Raw genomic sequence first — 18,810 nt, forward strand, 5'->3', positions numbered from 1 at the left:
TTAATAAATATTCCAACAAGGACATTTCATATATTTACAGGTACAACTAATAAATAGTACATGTTTTACACACATTGCAGTTGATACCTATGCAACTTGCTAATCCACTAGAATATTTTAAATGGAAATAAATAGAGGGGAGTTTGTTAAAATCTGTTAAAAGGAACGTCCATAAAAATTTGATGTGTATATACACTTATTGGTAGATGTTAGCTCTATGCATTTCGGGCCTTTGGGTCCACTCATCAGGAGCAAACATCAAAGTGATCATCTAAGGATAAAAGAGACAAATATGTTTCAATGACCTAAAGAATTTAAAGAGAACAGGTGGGCAAACATAGAATAGGAGATACTCCCCCACCATATGTTTAACCCACAAAACTTACAGATGTGTCTGCACAGAGGTGGTGTGTCCACAAGAGTCACAGACCAGCCAATGGACATCACAGCCGGGATCTGAGGAGGCACGGTAGGGCGGAGACGACCCACACAGAGACAGGACCCTAAAGCCTCGTACACACGATCAGTCCATGCGATGAGAACGGTCTGATGGACCGTTGTCGTCGGTTAACCGATGAAGCTGACTGATGGTCCGTCGCGCCCACACACCATCGGTTAAATAACCGATCGTGTCAGAACGCAGTGACTTAAAACACAACGACGTGCTGAGAAAAACGAAGTTCAATGCTTCCAAGCATGTGTCGACTTGATTCTGAGCATGCGTGGATTTTTAACCGATGGTTGTGCCTACTAACGATCGGTTTTGACCTATCGGTTAGGAATCCATCGGTTACATTTAAAGCAAGTTGGCTTTTTTTAACCGATGGTTAAATAACCTATGGGACCCACACACGATCGGTTTTGACCGATGAAAACGGTCCATCAGACCGTTGTCCTCTGTTTAACCTATCGTGTGTACGAGGCCTAAGAGGGTGAACGTATGTGAATCGAGACTGTGGTGAGCTGTATGGGGTGATATATAGCAACATGCATAGAATTTAAATATGAAATTATATTTGCAATTTGAATCAAAAGCTGTCCTCCATCAATTTGTGTCCGCGTGCCTCATATAAAGTCCTGCCTTCTATTTTTCCTTTTCCAAATACTAAACCGGGATGGCAGAGGGGATCTGAAGGGCCCCTGAACCTCATTTAAAGTTCCAAACCCCTCCTTTTCCCCTAATGTTGAATATGTTGAACCCTTACCTCGGCCGCTAGCGGGGGTTAAAAAGTACCACTATAACAGCGGTAAAGCGCTGCTAAAACCAGCGGCGCTTTACCGCTAACGTCCGCACTGCCCCAGTGTGAAATGGGTCTTATACTTGAAGTGCATGCATGTAGACAGGACGTGACTGAAAAAAAAGGAGATCGGCCACACTGGGGGAGATTTACTAAAACTGGTGCACACAAAATCATGATTGATGATAGATCTACGCTGGAGGGGGGGCATTGCTTTTTATATATTTAATATCAAAAACTGTCTTTATTTTTATTTCTTTTTGACGCTTTTTTAGTGAATGAGTATGGGGTACAATGTACCCCATACTAATTCACATGGGGGGCAGGGATACTGCAAAGACCCCTGCCCACAGACTCCCACAACCACTGCCCAGGGTTGTGGGGTAGAGGCCCTTGTCCCCATTAACAAGGTGCTCCCCCCTGTCAAAAAGCACCTCCATATGTTGAAGGCTTGTGGTCTGGTATGGTTCAGGAGGGGGTGGAGTGCACGCTCGTCCCCCCTTCTTGGTCTGACAGGCTGCATACTCGGATAAGAGTCTGGTATGGTTCAGGAGGAAGTGTAGTGCGCGCTTGCCCCCCCATTTCTTGGCCTGCCAGGCTACATGCTCGGATAAGGGTCTGGTATGGATTTGGGGGGCACACCATTTTTTATTTTACATTTTTTTTTGGTGTGGGGTTCCCTTTAAAATCTGCACCAGATCAGAAAGGGCCTGGTATAGATTGAAGGGGGGGAGGGGGGAACACTGTTATGTCTTATGGGGAAATTTGCTTTTATATACGAGTGCTTTGGATTACAAGCATGTTTCTGGAAAAAATTATGCTCGCAATCCTAGGTTTTTCTGTACTTGAATAGAATTCTTATATTTTTTTACACATGATTTGATGATTAAAGTAAACGTCACCTTATTCAATGGTGTAACTCTACACTTTTCTAGTAAATCAACCCCCTGCCTCTTTTAATTCTAGAGTGTATTTTTGTAGCTGCCCTCTTTTTCTGCTCTTTCATACAGTCAGATGAGGATTTTATAGAAAATATATGTTGCTCTGCCGTCAACACTTTGCTACACCACTCTATAATCACCTTTTACAATATTACTTGTGGAAGGAGAATGTTCACTTGATTTAAGAACAAAGCTTCCTCCTGTTATATTTACATGGAGTCTTTTATGTAAACATTACGTCCACATCTCATTCTGGTGAATCGAGTGAGATTAAAAGAACCCAAAACTGCCATGCTTATTTGTATGCATTTATTCTACAACGGCTGTGCTATTTAACTATTTAGAAGAGAACTCAGGAAAGTAGAATAAGTAATGATATGCATGTCTATACACAATGTTATGTAGCGTGGGCCTTTCATTCACTATGTCCTGGTTCTATATAATGCATAATTTCACATTGGCTTTCTGCCATTGGGGACTGCTCGTATCTAAGGCTATGAGATCATAGCTTGGCTAAGTCTCAAAACCAATGTTTTAGCTAATATAGAGTATATTTTTGCTTTAAAACACTAGTGTGATTAAAGGGGTTGTAAAGGTAAATTTTTCCCCCCTAAATAGCTTCCTTTACCTCAGTGCAGTCCTCCTTCACTTACCTCATTCTTCAATTTTGCTTTTAAATGTCCTTATTTCTTCTGAGAAATCCTCACTTCCTGTTATTCTGTCTGTAACTCCACACAGTAATGTGAGGCTTTCTTCCTGGTGTGGAGAAAGCCTCTTGAGGGGGGAGGGGGTGAGCAGGAGTGTCAGGACCAGGGCTCAAGTCCTGCGGGAACGCGTGGGAACAGAGTTCCTGCACTTTTTTCACAGCAGGAACTCAGTTCCCTTTGCAGGACTAGAGCAGCTGAGAGCAGCCAAGCCGCCCGAGCCAATCCTTCACTAAGCGGCGATGCCCAGCTCGAGTCACTGTCAGGGGCAGGCGAACCTTAGTAATTATTTATGTTACTGGCCGCTTCCTGTATATGGATCCATCGGGTAGTGTGCGGGTATTCCGTCACTTCCTCGATGCCGCAATGTCTCCTGGGAGCTTTTGTCATTGTTCCCAGGAGACATTGCAGAGGTCTCCTGGGAACAATGACAAAAGCTCCCAGGAGACATTGTGGCATCGAGGAAGTGACAGAATACCCTCACACTACCCGATGAATCCATATACAGGAAGCAGCCAGTAACAAAGGATTAGTAAACATGCGGTTTAGTAATTATGCATATGAGCGTATCATTTTATTTTTTTTGGTGGGGGAGTGGATCTTGGGTGGGAGTTCCCACACTTTTTTCCCCAGGACTTGACCCCTGGTCAGGATGCCCACTAACACAAAGCTCCTTTCTATACCTGCAAAGTAGAGAGCGTCCTGACACTCCTGCTTCCCCCCCCCCCCCTCAAGAGGCTTTCTCCACACCAGGGAGAAAGTGTCACATTATTGTGTGTAGTTACAGACAGAAGAACAGAAAGTGAGGATTTCTCAGAAGAAATAAGGACATTTAAAAGCCAAATCGAAGGATGAGGTAAGTGAAGGAGGACTGCACTAAGGTAAAGGAAGCTATTTAGGGAAAAAATTTTTACCTTTACAAACCCTTTAAATTGGGTATGGCAGTTTCATCACAAACTAATTGACCATACTCAAAAGGTGTTCATTCCTGAAAAAGAAACAGTCAAATTGGTCCCTAGACTCTTGAGCATAAACCCTAAACCCCAACGTAACCCTTTATATTTAGAACTTAAAGTGTCTGAAAAGGCAGAAGATGTTTATATTTTAAAGCAGCGGTCTCTAAACTTTCTAAACCAAGGGCCAGTCTACTGTAATTCAGACTGACCAGACTGTGGCCATTGGAGGTAGAAATTGTTTATTTTTGTTTATTTTCATGAGTGGGAGTAAACAATGCATCTTTGGTGTCCATGGGAGTAATACTGCCTATCATTGGTATCAGTGGAAGGAACAGTGCCCCATCATTGGTGTCAGGAGAAGGGATAGTGCCCATTATTGGTATCAGTGGAAAGAAAAGTGTCCCATCATTGGTATCAGTGCGTGGAATAGTGCCCCATCATTGGTTTAAATATGAAAAATAGATCCCTGTTGATGATGTCAGTGGCAAGAATTATGCCCCATTCATTGTTGGTGTCAGTGGGAAGAATAGTGTCTTGTATCATTGGGAATAAAATAGCTCCAAAGGCCAGATAATGGTGAGCAAAGGGTCACATGTGCCCCGCAGGTCGCAGTTTGGAGACCACTGTCCTAAAGTGTTACTAAAACCACAACAGTAAAATCTGTCTGTATATACACAATAGCATGTGTGTTATAAAGTGACAAGTGCGTTTGCGCTAAAATGGATCCTAAATGAGTGAATCCACCAAAAATATATAGTGCAGCAAAACCTAATTATGTTTACATAACATAAAACAGGAATATAAATAAATGGTGATTCTGCGCAACATATCACACTAATGGAATAGTGATATCACATAAGCAAGATAAATGTAAGAGCTGACAAATAATCAGCATATAGTATTAAATGCAAAGAGAATAGTGAGTCCAAATATAAATATATATATATACTCAAATAGTGAATAGTGAGTCCAAAATATATAATACTCATAGGGCGAATGTGCAAAAATATAAAAGAATATTGTGCAAAAAAAACGGAATGGAAGTTCAATCCCAATAGTAAACCCAAATCAGCTGTCAGGGCAGATATTCTGAATGCACTGGATGAAGGTGAGCACCAGCTCTATGGTGTGAGTGCACGGCCGTGCGATAGAAGATAAACCAGATCCCTGGCTGAGCTCCCGGGACTCTTACCTCTCAGCCCTCCTAAATGGGCATTGATGTACAGGTCACTCGCAGCCTTCTATGGGTGGTCCCTGATGTTTCCTCTCTTGATCTGATGGATCCTTCCTTAATTGGGACAGGTGCTCCTCAAAACCAGATGGATGATGTGGGTTATAAGAGAGAGAGAGAGGGGACTCCCATAGTGAGGTAACGTTTGGTGCAGGTAAAATATGTTTTTTGAGGAAAAACCTGCACTTACATTAAAAGAAAAATAAAAGTGCAACGAGGAAACAAACAACCGGCGTTTGAATCGCCAGCTTACGTCACTCCGGGTGTACGTCCTCCAATTCCTACGCGTTACGACACCACGTGTCTTCGTCTGGGGAATGACGAAGACACGTGGTGTCGTAACGCGTAGGAATTGGAGGACGTACACCCGGAGTGACGTAAGCTGGCGATTCAAACGCCGCTTGTTTGTTTCCTCGTTGCACTTTTATTTTTCTTTTAATGTAAGTGCAGGTTTTTCCTCAATAAACATATTTTACCTGCACCAAACGTTACCTCACTATGGGAGTCCCCTCTCTCTCTCTCTTATAACCCACATCATCCATCTGGTTTTGAGGAGCACCTGTCCCAATTAAGGAAGGATCCATCAGATCAAGAGAGGAAACATCAGGGACCACCCATAGAAGGCTGCGAGTGACCTGTACATCAATGCCCATTTAGGAGGGCTGAGAGGTAAGAGTCCCGGGAGCTCAGCCAGGGATCTGGTTTATCTTCTATCGCACGGCCGTGCACTCACACCATAGAGCTGGTGCTCACCTTCATCCAGTGCATTCAGAATATCTGCCCTGACAGCTGATTTGGGTTTACTATTGGGATTGAACTTCCATTCCGTTTTTTTTGCACAATATTCTTTTATATTTTTGCACATTCGCCCTATGAGTATTATATATTTTGGACTCACTATTCACTATTTGAGTATATATATATATTTATATTTAGCATGTGTGTTATACTCACTGTGGAAATTAAGAAGTTAATCCTCTGTATTGTGTAAAAAGGCTCTTTGATCCACTATGCACAGATCTTCCCCCTCCTGCAAAGGTCTCTCTGGGCAAGGCCAGATAAGACAGAATCAGGGAGGTCCCCCTGCACATGAACTGTTTGGTCTCTATTGCTGGAGAGGAATATTTCCTTGTTGAGCTGAGCTTTCAGGTCATGTGGTAGTGGCATCACACATGTGGGTGTGTATACAGATCTTAATCGATAGCCCAGTCCCTCCCTCCTCCTCCATGCCCAGTAACTAAAAAAGAACACAGTGGGTGGGATGTCACATCTTGATTCATGGATGATCTGCCTCCCATAACAGCATGAGCACGGGCTGTAGTGGAAATCTCCTTCTACCTGATTACTCAGCACTCGGGCAGACTCTGCAGCTTCTCACGTGACCATGGTTTACAGATCAGCCAAAAAGGTATATAGTGGCAGTATTTTAATATAAAAAGAAGATTTCTAAGCTGTGTGCACTGCAGGGAGGCAGGCGGAGGGGTGGAGATTCATTATTTTCATATTACTGGGTTTAGTAACACTTCAATGCATTCTATGCATTAAGATAAAAAGCCTTCTGTGTGCAGCAGCCCCCCCTTAGCCCTCCCAATACTTACCTGAGACCAGTCTCTATCCAGCAATGTCCACGAGTGCCTCAGTTTTCTGGGACTCTCCCGCATGATTGGCTGAGACACAGCAGTGCAGCCGTTGGCTCCTGCTGCTATCAATTAAACTCAGTTAGCCAATTAAAAGAGAGAGGGGCAGGGCCAAACTGTGTCTGAATGGATACACTGAGCTGCAGCTCGATTCAGGTGCCCCCCATAGAAAGCTGCCTGCTGTGGGGGCACTCAACAGGAGGGAGGGGCCAGGATTTGTTTCATATATGTGTATCACATGAGGCTAATCACTTCACTGGGTATATGTAAGGGTTTACAAATACTTTATTATGAAAAATATCAAGACTTCAGCTCAACACACATTTTCTATGGTTATAAACTGATTTTCACTTTCTCGATGGGCTTCGAAATCCTGGCTATAGAGATAAAGCATCTACCACTGTTAAGGTCTTTGAAAACCATTGGACTTGATTTCATTATGATGAGTGATGTTTTTGCAAATGGATGTTACTATTGTAGTTACTTTTTTTTTCAAGTAAAGTATTTTGTGAAATTATAGGAACAATATATCTGATGTTATTTACATTTTAGGGACAGATAAATACCTGATGAGTCTGACTTTCCATTCTTTTGCAGTTCTGTACTGTTGAAGGATTCATAACAGCTCTTGTAGATGAATTTCCAAAGCTTTTGCGCACTCGAAGAGAAATATTTATAGCTGTTGTCTGTGTGGTCTCTTATCTTATTGGGTTGTCAAACATAACTCAGGTACGTATAGATAAACCTGGAAATCTACTTTATCAATGCTTCCTTCCTTCTGATTCACTCTTTCCTACTTTGTAAATATGCTAATGTCCTCATACGTATGTACATATGATTTTACTACAAGAACTCATCTGCACTAGTCCTCTATTGCAGTGTTTCTTAATTCCAGTTCTTAAAGCGGTAGTTCACCAACAATTTTTTTTTTAAGATTAGATTAATGCTCATTTCGTCTAGGGGAATCGGCTAGTTTTTTAAAAAACAAAGCAGTACTTACCGTTTTAGAGAGCGATCTTCTCCGCCGCTTCCGGGTATGGTCTTCGGGTCTGGGCGTACCTTCTTGATTGACAGTCTTCCGACAGGCTTCCGATGGTCGCATCTATCGCGTCACGAGTAGCCGAAAGAAGCCGAACGTCGGTGCGGCTCTATACGGCGCCTGCACACCGACGTTCGGCTACTTTCGGAAAATCATGACGTGATAGATGCGACCATCGGAAGCCTGTCGGAAGCCTGTCAATCAATAAGGAAAGCTCAGACCCAAAGACCATACTCGGAAGCGGCGGAGAAGATCGCTCTCTAAAACGGTAAGTACTGCTTCGTTTTTAAAAAAACTAGCCGATTCCCCTAGACAAAATGAATCTAATCTTAAATTTTTTTTTGCGGGTGAACCTCTACTTTAAGGTGCCCAAACAGGTCATGTTTTCAGGCTTTCCATTACACATGTGATTTGATCAGTTTCACTGCCTTAGTAATTACCACAGCTGTTTCATCTGAGGGAAATCCTGAAAACATGACCTGTTGGGGCGCCTTGAGGACTGGAGTTGAGAAACACTGCTCTATAGCATGGTTTACTCTTACCATCATCTATTCAGTTTTATCATGTTTGAAGATTACTATCAAAATAACTTAGGAATTTGTTTTGTAACCTCTGCCATTTTAATTCCTCATATTGTGGTGTTCTGAACATGGATCTAATCCCAAAAGATATTTAAATTTACTTGTTGCATTGCTTCTTCTATGCTAAAACTGATGTGAGCTGCACTTTTTACAACTGGTGGCTGCAATCAGTTTTGAGAAATGCCATTGGTTATTTACTGGCTGTAGCAGCATATTTTTTGCACTACATGATGCAGAGAAACCATAATAACCAGTTTAAATAAATATACACTGATCAGCCATCTTTTTTTGACCACCTACTTAGTATTAAATAGGCCCCCCCTTTGCCACCAAAACAGCTACATTTTCCACCAAAATAGCCCTGACCCATCAGGGTATGGACACCACTAGACATCTGAAGGTATGCTGTGATATCTGCCACCAAGGCTTCAGTAGCAGGTCCTTTAAGTCCTGTAAGTTGCACGGTGGGGCCTCCATGGACTGGACTTGTTTTTCCAGTACATCCCACAGATGCTTAATGGATTAATAATTGCAGAATACGGAAGGCCAAGTTTACACCTCAAACATGTTGTGTTCCTCAAACAATTCTTGAACCATTCTTGCAGTGCGCAGGGCACATTATCCAGATGAAAGAGGCCACTGCCATCAAGGAATACGGTTTCCATGAAGGTGTGTATTTGGTCACCAACAATGTTTAGGTAGGCGGTACCTGTCAATTAACATTCACATAAATGGCAGGACCATATGTTTACTAGCAGAACATTGCCCAAAGCATCACACTGCCTGCTTTCCTCCCACACTAAATCCTGGTGTCATCTCTTCCCCAGGTAAGCAATGCACATGCACCCATCCACATGATGTAAAAGAAGATGTGATTCATCAGATCAGGCCACATTCTTTCATTGCTCTGTGGTTCAGTTCTAATGCTCACATGCCCATTGTAGGCACTTTTGGCTATAAACACGGGTCAGCAGGGGCACCCTGACCAGTCTGCAGTTACACAGCCCCATACAGAACAAAGTATAATGCCCATATTTTCTGATTTCAATATATTAACTTCAGGGACAACATGTTTATTTACTGCCTAATATATCCCACCAGTTTTTAGATGCCACTGTAATGAGATATTAAATTCACTTACCCTGTCTGTGGTGTATATACACAGCTCAGTATAATGCAATACACTTTCTTAGCTCTGGAATTAAGGGCACTAACCATCTGTCTGGAATGATCTTAACATGCTCTATTTAGGAGGTCTTACTTTTTTATAAAAAAAAATATGGAAAACTGAGCAGTGCCAAAAATCTACTCATACCAAACAAATCTAATGCAACCTAGTGTGGTAAATCTTTATTTTGTTTCACAATGAGGCATATGTTTGGCAATACAAAACCTTAGGGTCCCCCTTAACAACTATGCATTGCAGTAATATGCATGTGTTTTTTTTCATCTGGTGTGTTACTGCCACACACAAGAATAGAGAAGGCTTTGAAGAGGGCCTAACTCCAAAAAAAATAGTTTTGCATAGTATTGGGAAGAGTTGAAATGTAAGTAATGTTTTTATTTCTGTCTGTGAACCTATTGGGGAGACTTTCCTCAATACCTGTTTCTGTAATAATGTACTGCACAAGGAATAAGGATGTGGTAGAACAAGAAGGCACAGACAACAATAAAAACATTATTAGACATTGTAATGTCTTCTCTTCTCCACTGTACTAAAAAGGTGTTTTTGACTGTTTCTCTTTTGGAGAGATTTTCCATCACTTAATAGGTATCCAAATGACAATTTGTCTGTAAAGAACATTGTAATTCATTAGCAGTTTTAATTCAGAGGAGACATTTTTGTGTCCTGGACATAAATTCATAAAAAAAAACCTCCCCACTCCAAAAAAAAAAAAAAAATTCATGCATAAATCTCAAAGTCATAAGTTAATATTATTTCCAGAATATATTTTATTTTAATGATGTGTGGAGTAAAGTAACCAATGTGTTTTGTAGGTTCAAAAGGTAACGAGTGAATTTACAGAATTCCAAAATAATATTTCTTCAAATTGAATATAATAGGTTATATGATAAGTAAATATTTTACAGAAAACCACATATGCATAAAATGTAACTCCTATCAATTCTCTGAAAACTGGTTCAGAGCCCCACATTTCTATTACTTCATATAGCCAGATTCAGAGAGACAGGTGCATCTTTAGTTCGGCGTAGCGCATCCCATTTGCTCTACGCCGACGTAACATAGTGAGGCAAGGCCAGTATTCACAAAGCACTTGCTCCCTAAGTTACGTCAGCGTAGCGCAAATGGCCCGGCGTAACCCCGCCTAATTCAAATTAGGCAGGTAGTGGGCGTGCTACATGTAAAGCAACCGTGACCCCATGTAAATGAGGGCCGTTGGTACAGAATCACGTCACAAATACTCAATGCTTTCGACGTGAACGTAACGTAGCCTATGCCCAGCCCCATTCACGTACGCTTACGCAAATGACATAAAATAGGACGACTGTTCCGTCGTCCATACCTTGCATGGGCTGCACCTTCTTTTTGGTGGTTTTTCTTTACGCTGGTGTATGTCTTACGTAAACGGCATAGCTTACTGCGACGGGCGTACGTACGTTTCGTGAATCGGCGTATCTTGCTCATTTACATATTCGACGGGTAAATCCACGTATACGCCCCTAGCGGCCAACGTAAATATGCACATAAGATACAACGGCGTAGGAGACTTACGTCGGTCGTATCTTAGCAACAGTGAGGCGTATCTCATTTTAAGAATGCGCGCAAAGATACGACGGCACTCATTCGGACTTACGACGGCGTATCTACTGATACGCCATCGTAAGTCTCTCTGAAACTGGCTAATAATGTGTACCTTGTCATCTCTATTACCTGGGCCACAAAGCCAAATTCCTTTCTGAACCATAACCCTTGCAGTGACACTACATCTGCTTGTCATCAGCATATTATTCTTGCGGATTCTAATCTGGAGACTTTAGCTAAACATGACATTTTAGATGTTGAATCTCAGGCAATCTACAGAATTCAAGTTTTTTTATGCTATCATCCCTTTCAGAATAATAGAAGGGCCTTTTTACAGTGTCCTTATGCAAAGAAGTATCAGTTTTAAAAGAAAAAAAAACTATTTTGCAAAACGGAATCTGAAAACTTAAAACAAATATGCAGGTTGTGGGGAAGTACTGGCAGTTCTTAGCACAGATACTTTGTGTCATTGTGCTTTAATGTTCAGAAGGTTGCACTTCATAATAGTATAATTTGGTCCTTTATAAATGCTAAAAATGGATAAATGTAATATTTATAACATATGTTGTATTTTTCTTAGGGTGGCATTTATGTGTTCAAACTTTTTGACTATTATTCGGCCAGTGGAATGTGTCTTCTGTTTCTAGTGTTTTTCGAGTGTATCTCAATATCCTGGTGTTACGGTAAGATAATGATGTTTGTATACTAAGATTAAAAACAATTTTGCTACATGAACCATTTTATGAATAGAGAACAAATAAAATATATATATTACAATACCCCTTATTTCTGGCTAGTTAAATTTTTTGGACATTGTGTGTGAAATCTGATATGACAGCTTGTCCAGAAACATATCCTGGCTTTAGAAGGCTGTGGAAGTGTCCTGCCAGTGCAGTGTTAATGCTAACTATTTCAGCATGCTGTGGTGATGATGTCATCATGATGTATGTGTGTTTTTGGTTCTTTGAACTTCTTTACGCTGGGAAGTGTCTGTTGATGCTCAGTCCCACCAAGGCCACCAGAAACCTAAATAGTCATCATACAGATGTTCAGAGACACACATGGTCAGTGGTAGGTATGATTGGCAGCCATTCTTCCTCACATTTAAAGCAGTGGTGCTCAGCTCTTATTTTCAAAACAAATGAATAGTAAATATTTTCTCCGCTAACAGATGGGGCCACAGCTGTATCAACTATTGGGGGACATTTAGAATCGCGGATACAAAGGATAGGCTTGTGACTTATCGGGTTTTTGAAATGGTTGAAATGGTTTTTAATCAGGTTTATTTAAAGTGGTTGTAAAGTCAGAAGGCTTTTTTATCTTAAATGCATTCTATGCATTAAGATAAAAAACCTTTTGTGTGCAGCAGCCCCCTCAGCCTCCCTAATACTTACCTGAGCCCCATTTTGATCCAGGAATGTTGCACGGGAAATTCAGTTGTCCGAGACTTTACCTCCTCATTAGCTGAGACAGCAGCGAAGCGCCATTGGCTCCCACTGCTGTCAATTAAAGTCAGTGAGCCAATAAGGAGAGAGAGGGGGCGGGACGGGCAGTGGCTCCTTCAGGTGCCCCCACAGCAAGCAGCTGACACTCAACATGAGGGAGGGGCCAGGATTGCCAAAGGGAGACCCGAGAAGAGGAGGATGCAGGCTGCTCTGTGCAAAACCACTGCACAGAGCAGGTAAGTATACATGTTTGTTATTTTGAAACAAAAAAATAATAATAAACAAGACTGTAGTATCACTTTAAATGGTTTATTTTTCAAGTTTAATGCACTAGGCCTTTGCGACCTCCTTGTCTCTTGTTGTTTCCCGCACAACTGTTTTAAAAGGAAAGTTGAGGTAAGACCATGAAATTGGAAGTTGTTAGCACAATTTCTGTCTTACTATACTGTATATCTATTCCTGTGACTTTAAATACACTATAGAATTTCTTCAAATGCTCCAGATATTTATTATTATTATTATTTTGTTATAGGTTTTTAATTGGGGGTTTTAGATTAAGAAATGTAATAACATGAAAATAAGGGGCATTTATATTTAAAAAAAGAGTATAGCCATTTACGTCACTTTAGTTTCACAGATGACAAAAGTTCCTTTGGATAGGCTTACAATACTATGGTTAACAAAATATATATTTTTTCATATCTCTTGTGAGATATGCTCCCAATCACGACCGTGACTTCACAGATATCAAAGCCGCTTACCAGACAGGGCAAGCTTGGCCAGCAGTCGGCTATAGCCCAGCCGCGGCCTTCAATGGCATTGAAAACGTCTGACTTATGACGAAACGCATCTAGGTGGATGCGCAGTGACGTCACCACGCTGAGGAGGAAGGGCTCCGTTCGTTTGCCGGCCGGCATCTGTTTTACATGAATGATTTTATCTGTGTTCTGTAAGTACAACTTACTTTTTTTAATAAACGTGTTATGCGGAATTACGCTATGGTGCATCCTCTTTTTACACATCGTCATTCGGTGGAGTCTGTGGATGTGAAAGAAGCCATTCCCAGAAATCTGTAACCTGCGAGTTCACCACAATTTTTTAAAGGCCGCGTCTGGGCTATAGCCGACTGCTAGCCAAGCTTGCCCTGTCTGGTAAGCGGCTTTGATATCTAGTGGCGGGTCTTCACTTAAGTGTGTAGTATCTGTGAAGTCACGTGGTGATTGGGAGCATATCTCACAAGACCAGACCAATCTGTGTGCACAGTGAAAAGTGCATTGTTTGGACTGTACATATATGTTTTAACATCTTTTAGTTTCAGTGGACTATAACGTTTTTGGTGCAGTGGCGCAGCTTTAACCCCTTGTTGTCTATACACAGCGCATGTGCTAGTAGGCACAATATAAGTGAAAACACTGAATTAACCAACAGTTATGTCAAAGGGTTTAGTCCTGCTTAGTGTTCCTAGCCTGGCCATAATTCTACTTGAATGAAGGTCCGGTATGATTGTGTAAGAACAAATAGGACTTTGTGGACATGATAGACTGGAAAGTAGAAATCATGAAATAGTGGCTTTCATTGTAATGGCATTGGCATGTTATACATAGTTATGTTGGTCCAGTTAGGACCAATGTAGCTATATATATGTTATACCTGGCAATAAGCTGCTGGAAGATGGAAATCATCTTCAGTGATCTTCACTTGCTTCCAGGTCCCGTGCTCAGCCATTATTAGATTCTGAAATACAGATTGGTCCTATTGGCTGGAATGTTTGTATAGCTTCCTGTAGGTTTTCTTGACATTTTGTTTTGTTCTCATCCCAATAGCATTTAATTATTCGATTTTTGTGGACCATTGTAGGTTATTCTTGGCTCTTTTGAAACCTTGTACTGCATGTTAAATTTGTGTCTTTTCTGTAAAATGAATTTATCCTTTGTTCTCTAAATCACAGGTTTTGATAATTCCCTACTTTTATACTGTATAATTTCTGGCCTTGATCCAGGAGGAGGAAAGATTATGTTGGGTAATTTAAAAGAGAACTACAGGCATCCGGTTTTAGTAGATCCTGGAAAGTAAACTCACCTGACAATTTTCCTACCTCCTATGGATTTTGTTGATGAGATCTCTGCACTTAAGTTCCTGGGACTGCACCCCTGCTGTAACCCTATGGGAGGTTTTAACCTTCCCTGCTAGATTTTTTTTTTTAGTAATTGTATAGCATGGAGAGTAGAAAAGGAAGGCTGAAACATGCAAAAACTCCTATGTGGACAGAAATAGAGTCTGGAATTACAGAAGGATGATCTCATTGAGTATTCATGCCTCAGTGTCTAAACCATTCCATCATGCTTCATTTATAACTATAATAACATTTTTAACATTGATAAAACATAATATTTCAGTATTTTGTGTCGGACCTTTACACAAATGGTAACTTAACCACTTAAGACCCGGACCAAAATGCAGCTAAAGGACCTTACCCCTTTTTGCGATTCGGCACTGCGTCACTTTAACTGTCAATTGCGTGGTCGTGTGACGTGGCTCCCAAACAAAATTGGCGTCCTTTTTTTCCCACAAATAGAGCTTTCTTTTGGTGGTATTTGATGACCTCTGCGGTTTTTATTTTTTGCGCTATAAACAAAAATAGAGCGTCAATTTTGAAAAAAAATCTATATTTTTTACTTTTTGCTATAATAAATATCCCCCAAAAATATATAAAAAAAAATGTTTTCCTCAGTTTAGGCCGATACGTATTCGTCTACCAATTTTTGGTAAAAAAAATTGCAATAAGCGTTTATCGGTTAGTTTGCGCAAAATGTATAGCGTTTACAAAATAGGGGATAGTTTTATTGCATTTTTATTTTTTTATTTTTGTTTACTACTAATGGCGGCGATTAGCGATTTTTTTCGTGACTGCGACATTATGGTGGACACTTCGGACAATTTTGACACATTTTTGGGACCATTGTCATTTTCACAGCAAAAACTGCATTTAAAATGCATTGTTTATTGTGAAAATGACAATTGCAGTTTGGGAGTTAACCACAGGGGGTGCTGATGGGGTTATGTGTGACCTGAAGTGTGTTTACAACTGTAGGGGGGTGTGGCTGTAGGTGTGACGTCATCGATTGTGTCCCCTTATAAAAGGGATGACACGATCGATGACGCCGGCACAGTGAAGCACGGGGAAGCCGTGTTTAGACACAGCTCTCCCCGTTCTTCAGCTCCGGGGACGGATCGTGGGACTCCAGCGGCGATCGGGTCTGCGAGTCCCACGGTACCGGAGCTTCGGACCGGGTCACGGGAGCGCTCTGCGGGCGCGCTGGTGACCCACGGCTGGGTACTAGTACAGGACGTACCTGTACGTACATGTGCCCAGCCGTGCCATTCTGCCGACGTATAGGTGCAGGAGGCGGTCCTTAAGTGGTTAAAGGGTTTGTAAAATCTTGTGGATTTTCACTCTTATGCATTCTTTGCATTAAGGTGAAAAACCTTCTATGCTATTTGAGCCCGGCCTTTTCAGCGCTGAGAACGAGCACACCAGCTCCAGCCAGTGTCTCGGGTCCTGATTGGATAGATAGCAGCACAGCCATTGGCTCCCTCTGCTCTCAATCAAATCCAATGATGCGGGAGTCAGGGTGGGGATGATTACTGCTGTTTGTGTCGAAAGATGCAGCAGCAGGACACAGAAAGGCACCCACACGAGTGCCCTTCTCCAATGGGGCACTCGAAAAGAGGAGGAGCCAGGAGCGCCACTGAGGGACCCCAGAAGAGGAGGATCAGGGCCAATCTGTGAAAAACCAGCTGCACAGAGGAGGTAATTATGACATGCTTGTTATTTAAAAATAAATAAAAAATTAAGGTTTAGTTATCCTTTAAAAGGTAACTATGTATATTTTAAAACAACTGAAAGAAGAAGTTGGGGCTAGAACTAACTAAGCCTTTAACCCCTCACACTCCTACTGCTCCCTCCCACCCCCCATCTAACACCTATGCTAACTACACTTTAAGTGGAATTCTAGTCAAATTCTAACTAACCCTAAATCTACTCCAACCCCAATTCTAAGGCAATTCTATCTACCCTGTAAAAGAAAAGATGTTTATACCTACCTATTCTGAAGCCACTTAGGCCCAATCACATAATCAGGTCCAAGCTGCTCCGGTTCAGTTGAATAATCAGGTCCCAGTACCAGCTTCAATGGAGAAAAGAGACAGCTGACAGTGGCTGCTCTATAACAAGCCTATAGATGACTTTGTCGCCCAGGCTCTGCAGACGTTTTTGCTGCCTCTCCTCTGCTCTGAAGCCAAAGCTGAGACCTATTCATGTGACCAGATCGGAGTAGCTTAAGAATAGCTAGAAATTGCCTTTTTTAATTTTACAGGGTAGATATAATAGTCTTAGCATGGGGTTGGAAGCAGTCTTAAGCCTAATACATGCCACTAGTTTTTTTTTAAAAACGCACAGCTCTGGTTGTACTAACGATCTAAAGCTATTGTGTTCTGACAGGGGGACCCCTCTGCCAGAACACTCCGGTCAGCGCTTTCAGCCATTGGCTTCTGGTTTTCCAGCATGCTCGTCTGACAGAAGCTGGCTTTTATGGGACTGGCTGCCACACATGGGCCGAATATCAGCCGGTTTTTATTGAACCCGCCAATGTCGCCCAACATTCGGCCCGTGTGCACTAGGCTGAAGGCTTAGTTAGAATTTGACTTTAAGATCTAAAATACTTTACACTTATGAGACTAATAACCAGATTCAGATAGACTGGCTTAATTTTGAGGCGGCGTAGCGTATCGCATATACGATATGCCGCCGTAAGTCAGAGAGGCAAGTGCTGTATTCACAAAGCACTTGCCTCCTAAGTTACGGCGGCGTAGCGTAAATGGGCCGGCGTAAGCGCGCCTAATTCAAATGAGGAACAGGGGGCGTGTTTTATGTTAATGACTTGTGACCCGACGTGATTGATGTTTTTAACGAACGGCGCATGCGCCGTCCGTGGACATATTCCAGTGTGCATTGCTCCAAAGTACGCCGTTTCGACGTGAACGTAAATTACGTCCAGCCCTATTTGCGTACGACTTACGCAAACAACATAAAAAGATAGGCTTGTTCCGACATCCATACCTTGCATGGGCTGCGCCACCTAGGGAGAAGCTTTATCTTTACGCCGGTGTATCTCTTACGTAAATGTAACTAATTGCGACGGGCGCACGTACGTTTGTGAATCGGCGTATCTTGCTCATTTGCATATTCGATGCGGAAAACAACGGAAGAGCCACCTAGCGGTCAGCGTAAATATGCACCCTAAGATACAACGGCGTAGGAGACTTACGCCGCTCGTATCTTAGCCTAATTTAAGCGTATCTGGTTTCCAGAATACACTTAAATTTACGACGGCGTAGATTCAGAGTTACAACGGCGTATCTACTGATACGCTGGCGTAAACGTCTCTGAATCTAGCTATAAGTATAAAGTGAGGCCTCCTATAATAATGTATGTATCAATGGGGATAAAACAAATTAAAGGTGATACGTGACCCCACACTATTAGTGTATATAAACAAATAAAAGTAAAAATAAGAAATGTTTCAATGAAATAAAAAATAATTATTATTACTACAAAGGGTACAGACTAAGCTCATTTAGTGGTAGTTCACTTCATGTCAGGTACAAATAGGGTAAATCAGTATATTTCTAGGTGAATCGGAGTTCGCTGACTGACTTGCAGTTACATATGTTAGTTTACGTTATGTGAACTGCATAATATCTTACAAACAATTTACTTTACATGTTAAAATTTAAACAATTCATGATTCTGTCACAAAGTATGTGACAACTTTGGCCTTCATAAGGAAAAGTTCAGCAAGGATCTGCACATATTTAAAGTGTCTGTAATATCTTAAAGGCTAATTTCACCCTTTAAAAACAAGATAATAAATGCACTTATTATTATTATTACATCTATTATTTTTTTCTAAGAAGCCTGCAGAGCATTGCAGACTCTCAGGATAATTGTCGGCCCATACTTGATACTTGAGAGCTGAGAGATCAATGAACTATGAGGACGCTTAGGAGTGCCCTTAAAGTTCATTGAGAACTACAAGCCATTAGCTGCAATGGCTGACAGTACTTCTAATCTATTCATTCACAGGAAACTGGGAATAAATTACACAGCAATTGGAGCGGAGCTCAGCATGGCCGTGCTGCTTTCAAATTGTGACAAATTGTTGTGGGGAGCAGGTATCTTCTGCCACTATAACATGGAGCAGGGTGAGGGGGA

General features: G+C 41.6%; 1 protein-coding gene across 2 annotated transcripts in view; it reads left to right on the plus strand.

The window, feature by feature from the left end:
* SLC6A1 (solute carrier family 6 member 1) overlaps nucleotides 1–18,810 on the plus strand; it is a 198,858-nt gene that overhangs the window by 165,788 nt on the left and 14,260 nt on the right. For both annotated transcript variants that reach the window (XM_040359318.1, XM_040359317.1), the window contains 2 exons: nucleotides 7,305–7,436; nucleotides 11,672–11,774. In XM_040359318.1, the coding sequence (XP_040215252.1) occupies nucleotides 7,305–7,436; nucleotides 11,672–11,774 (235 nt within the window). The remainder of the gene's footprint in view (nucleotides 1–7,304; nucleotides 7,437–11,671; nucleotides 11,775–18,810) is intronic.

This window comes from Rana temporaria, chromosome 7 (assembly GCF_905171775.1).
Source record: "Rana temporaria chromosome 7, aRanTem1.1, whole genome shotgun sequence".
NCBI lineage: Eukaryota > Metazoa > Chordata > Amphibia > Anura > Ranidae > Rana > Rana temporaria.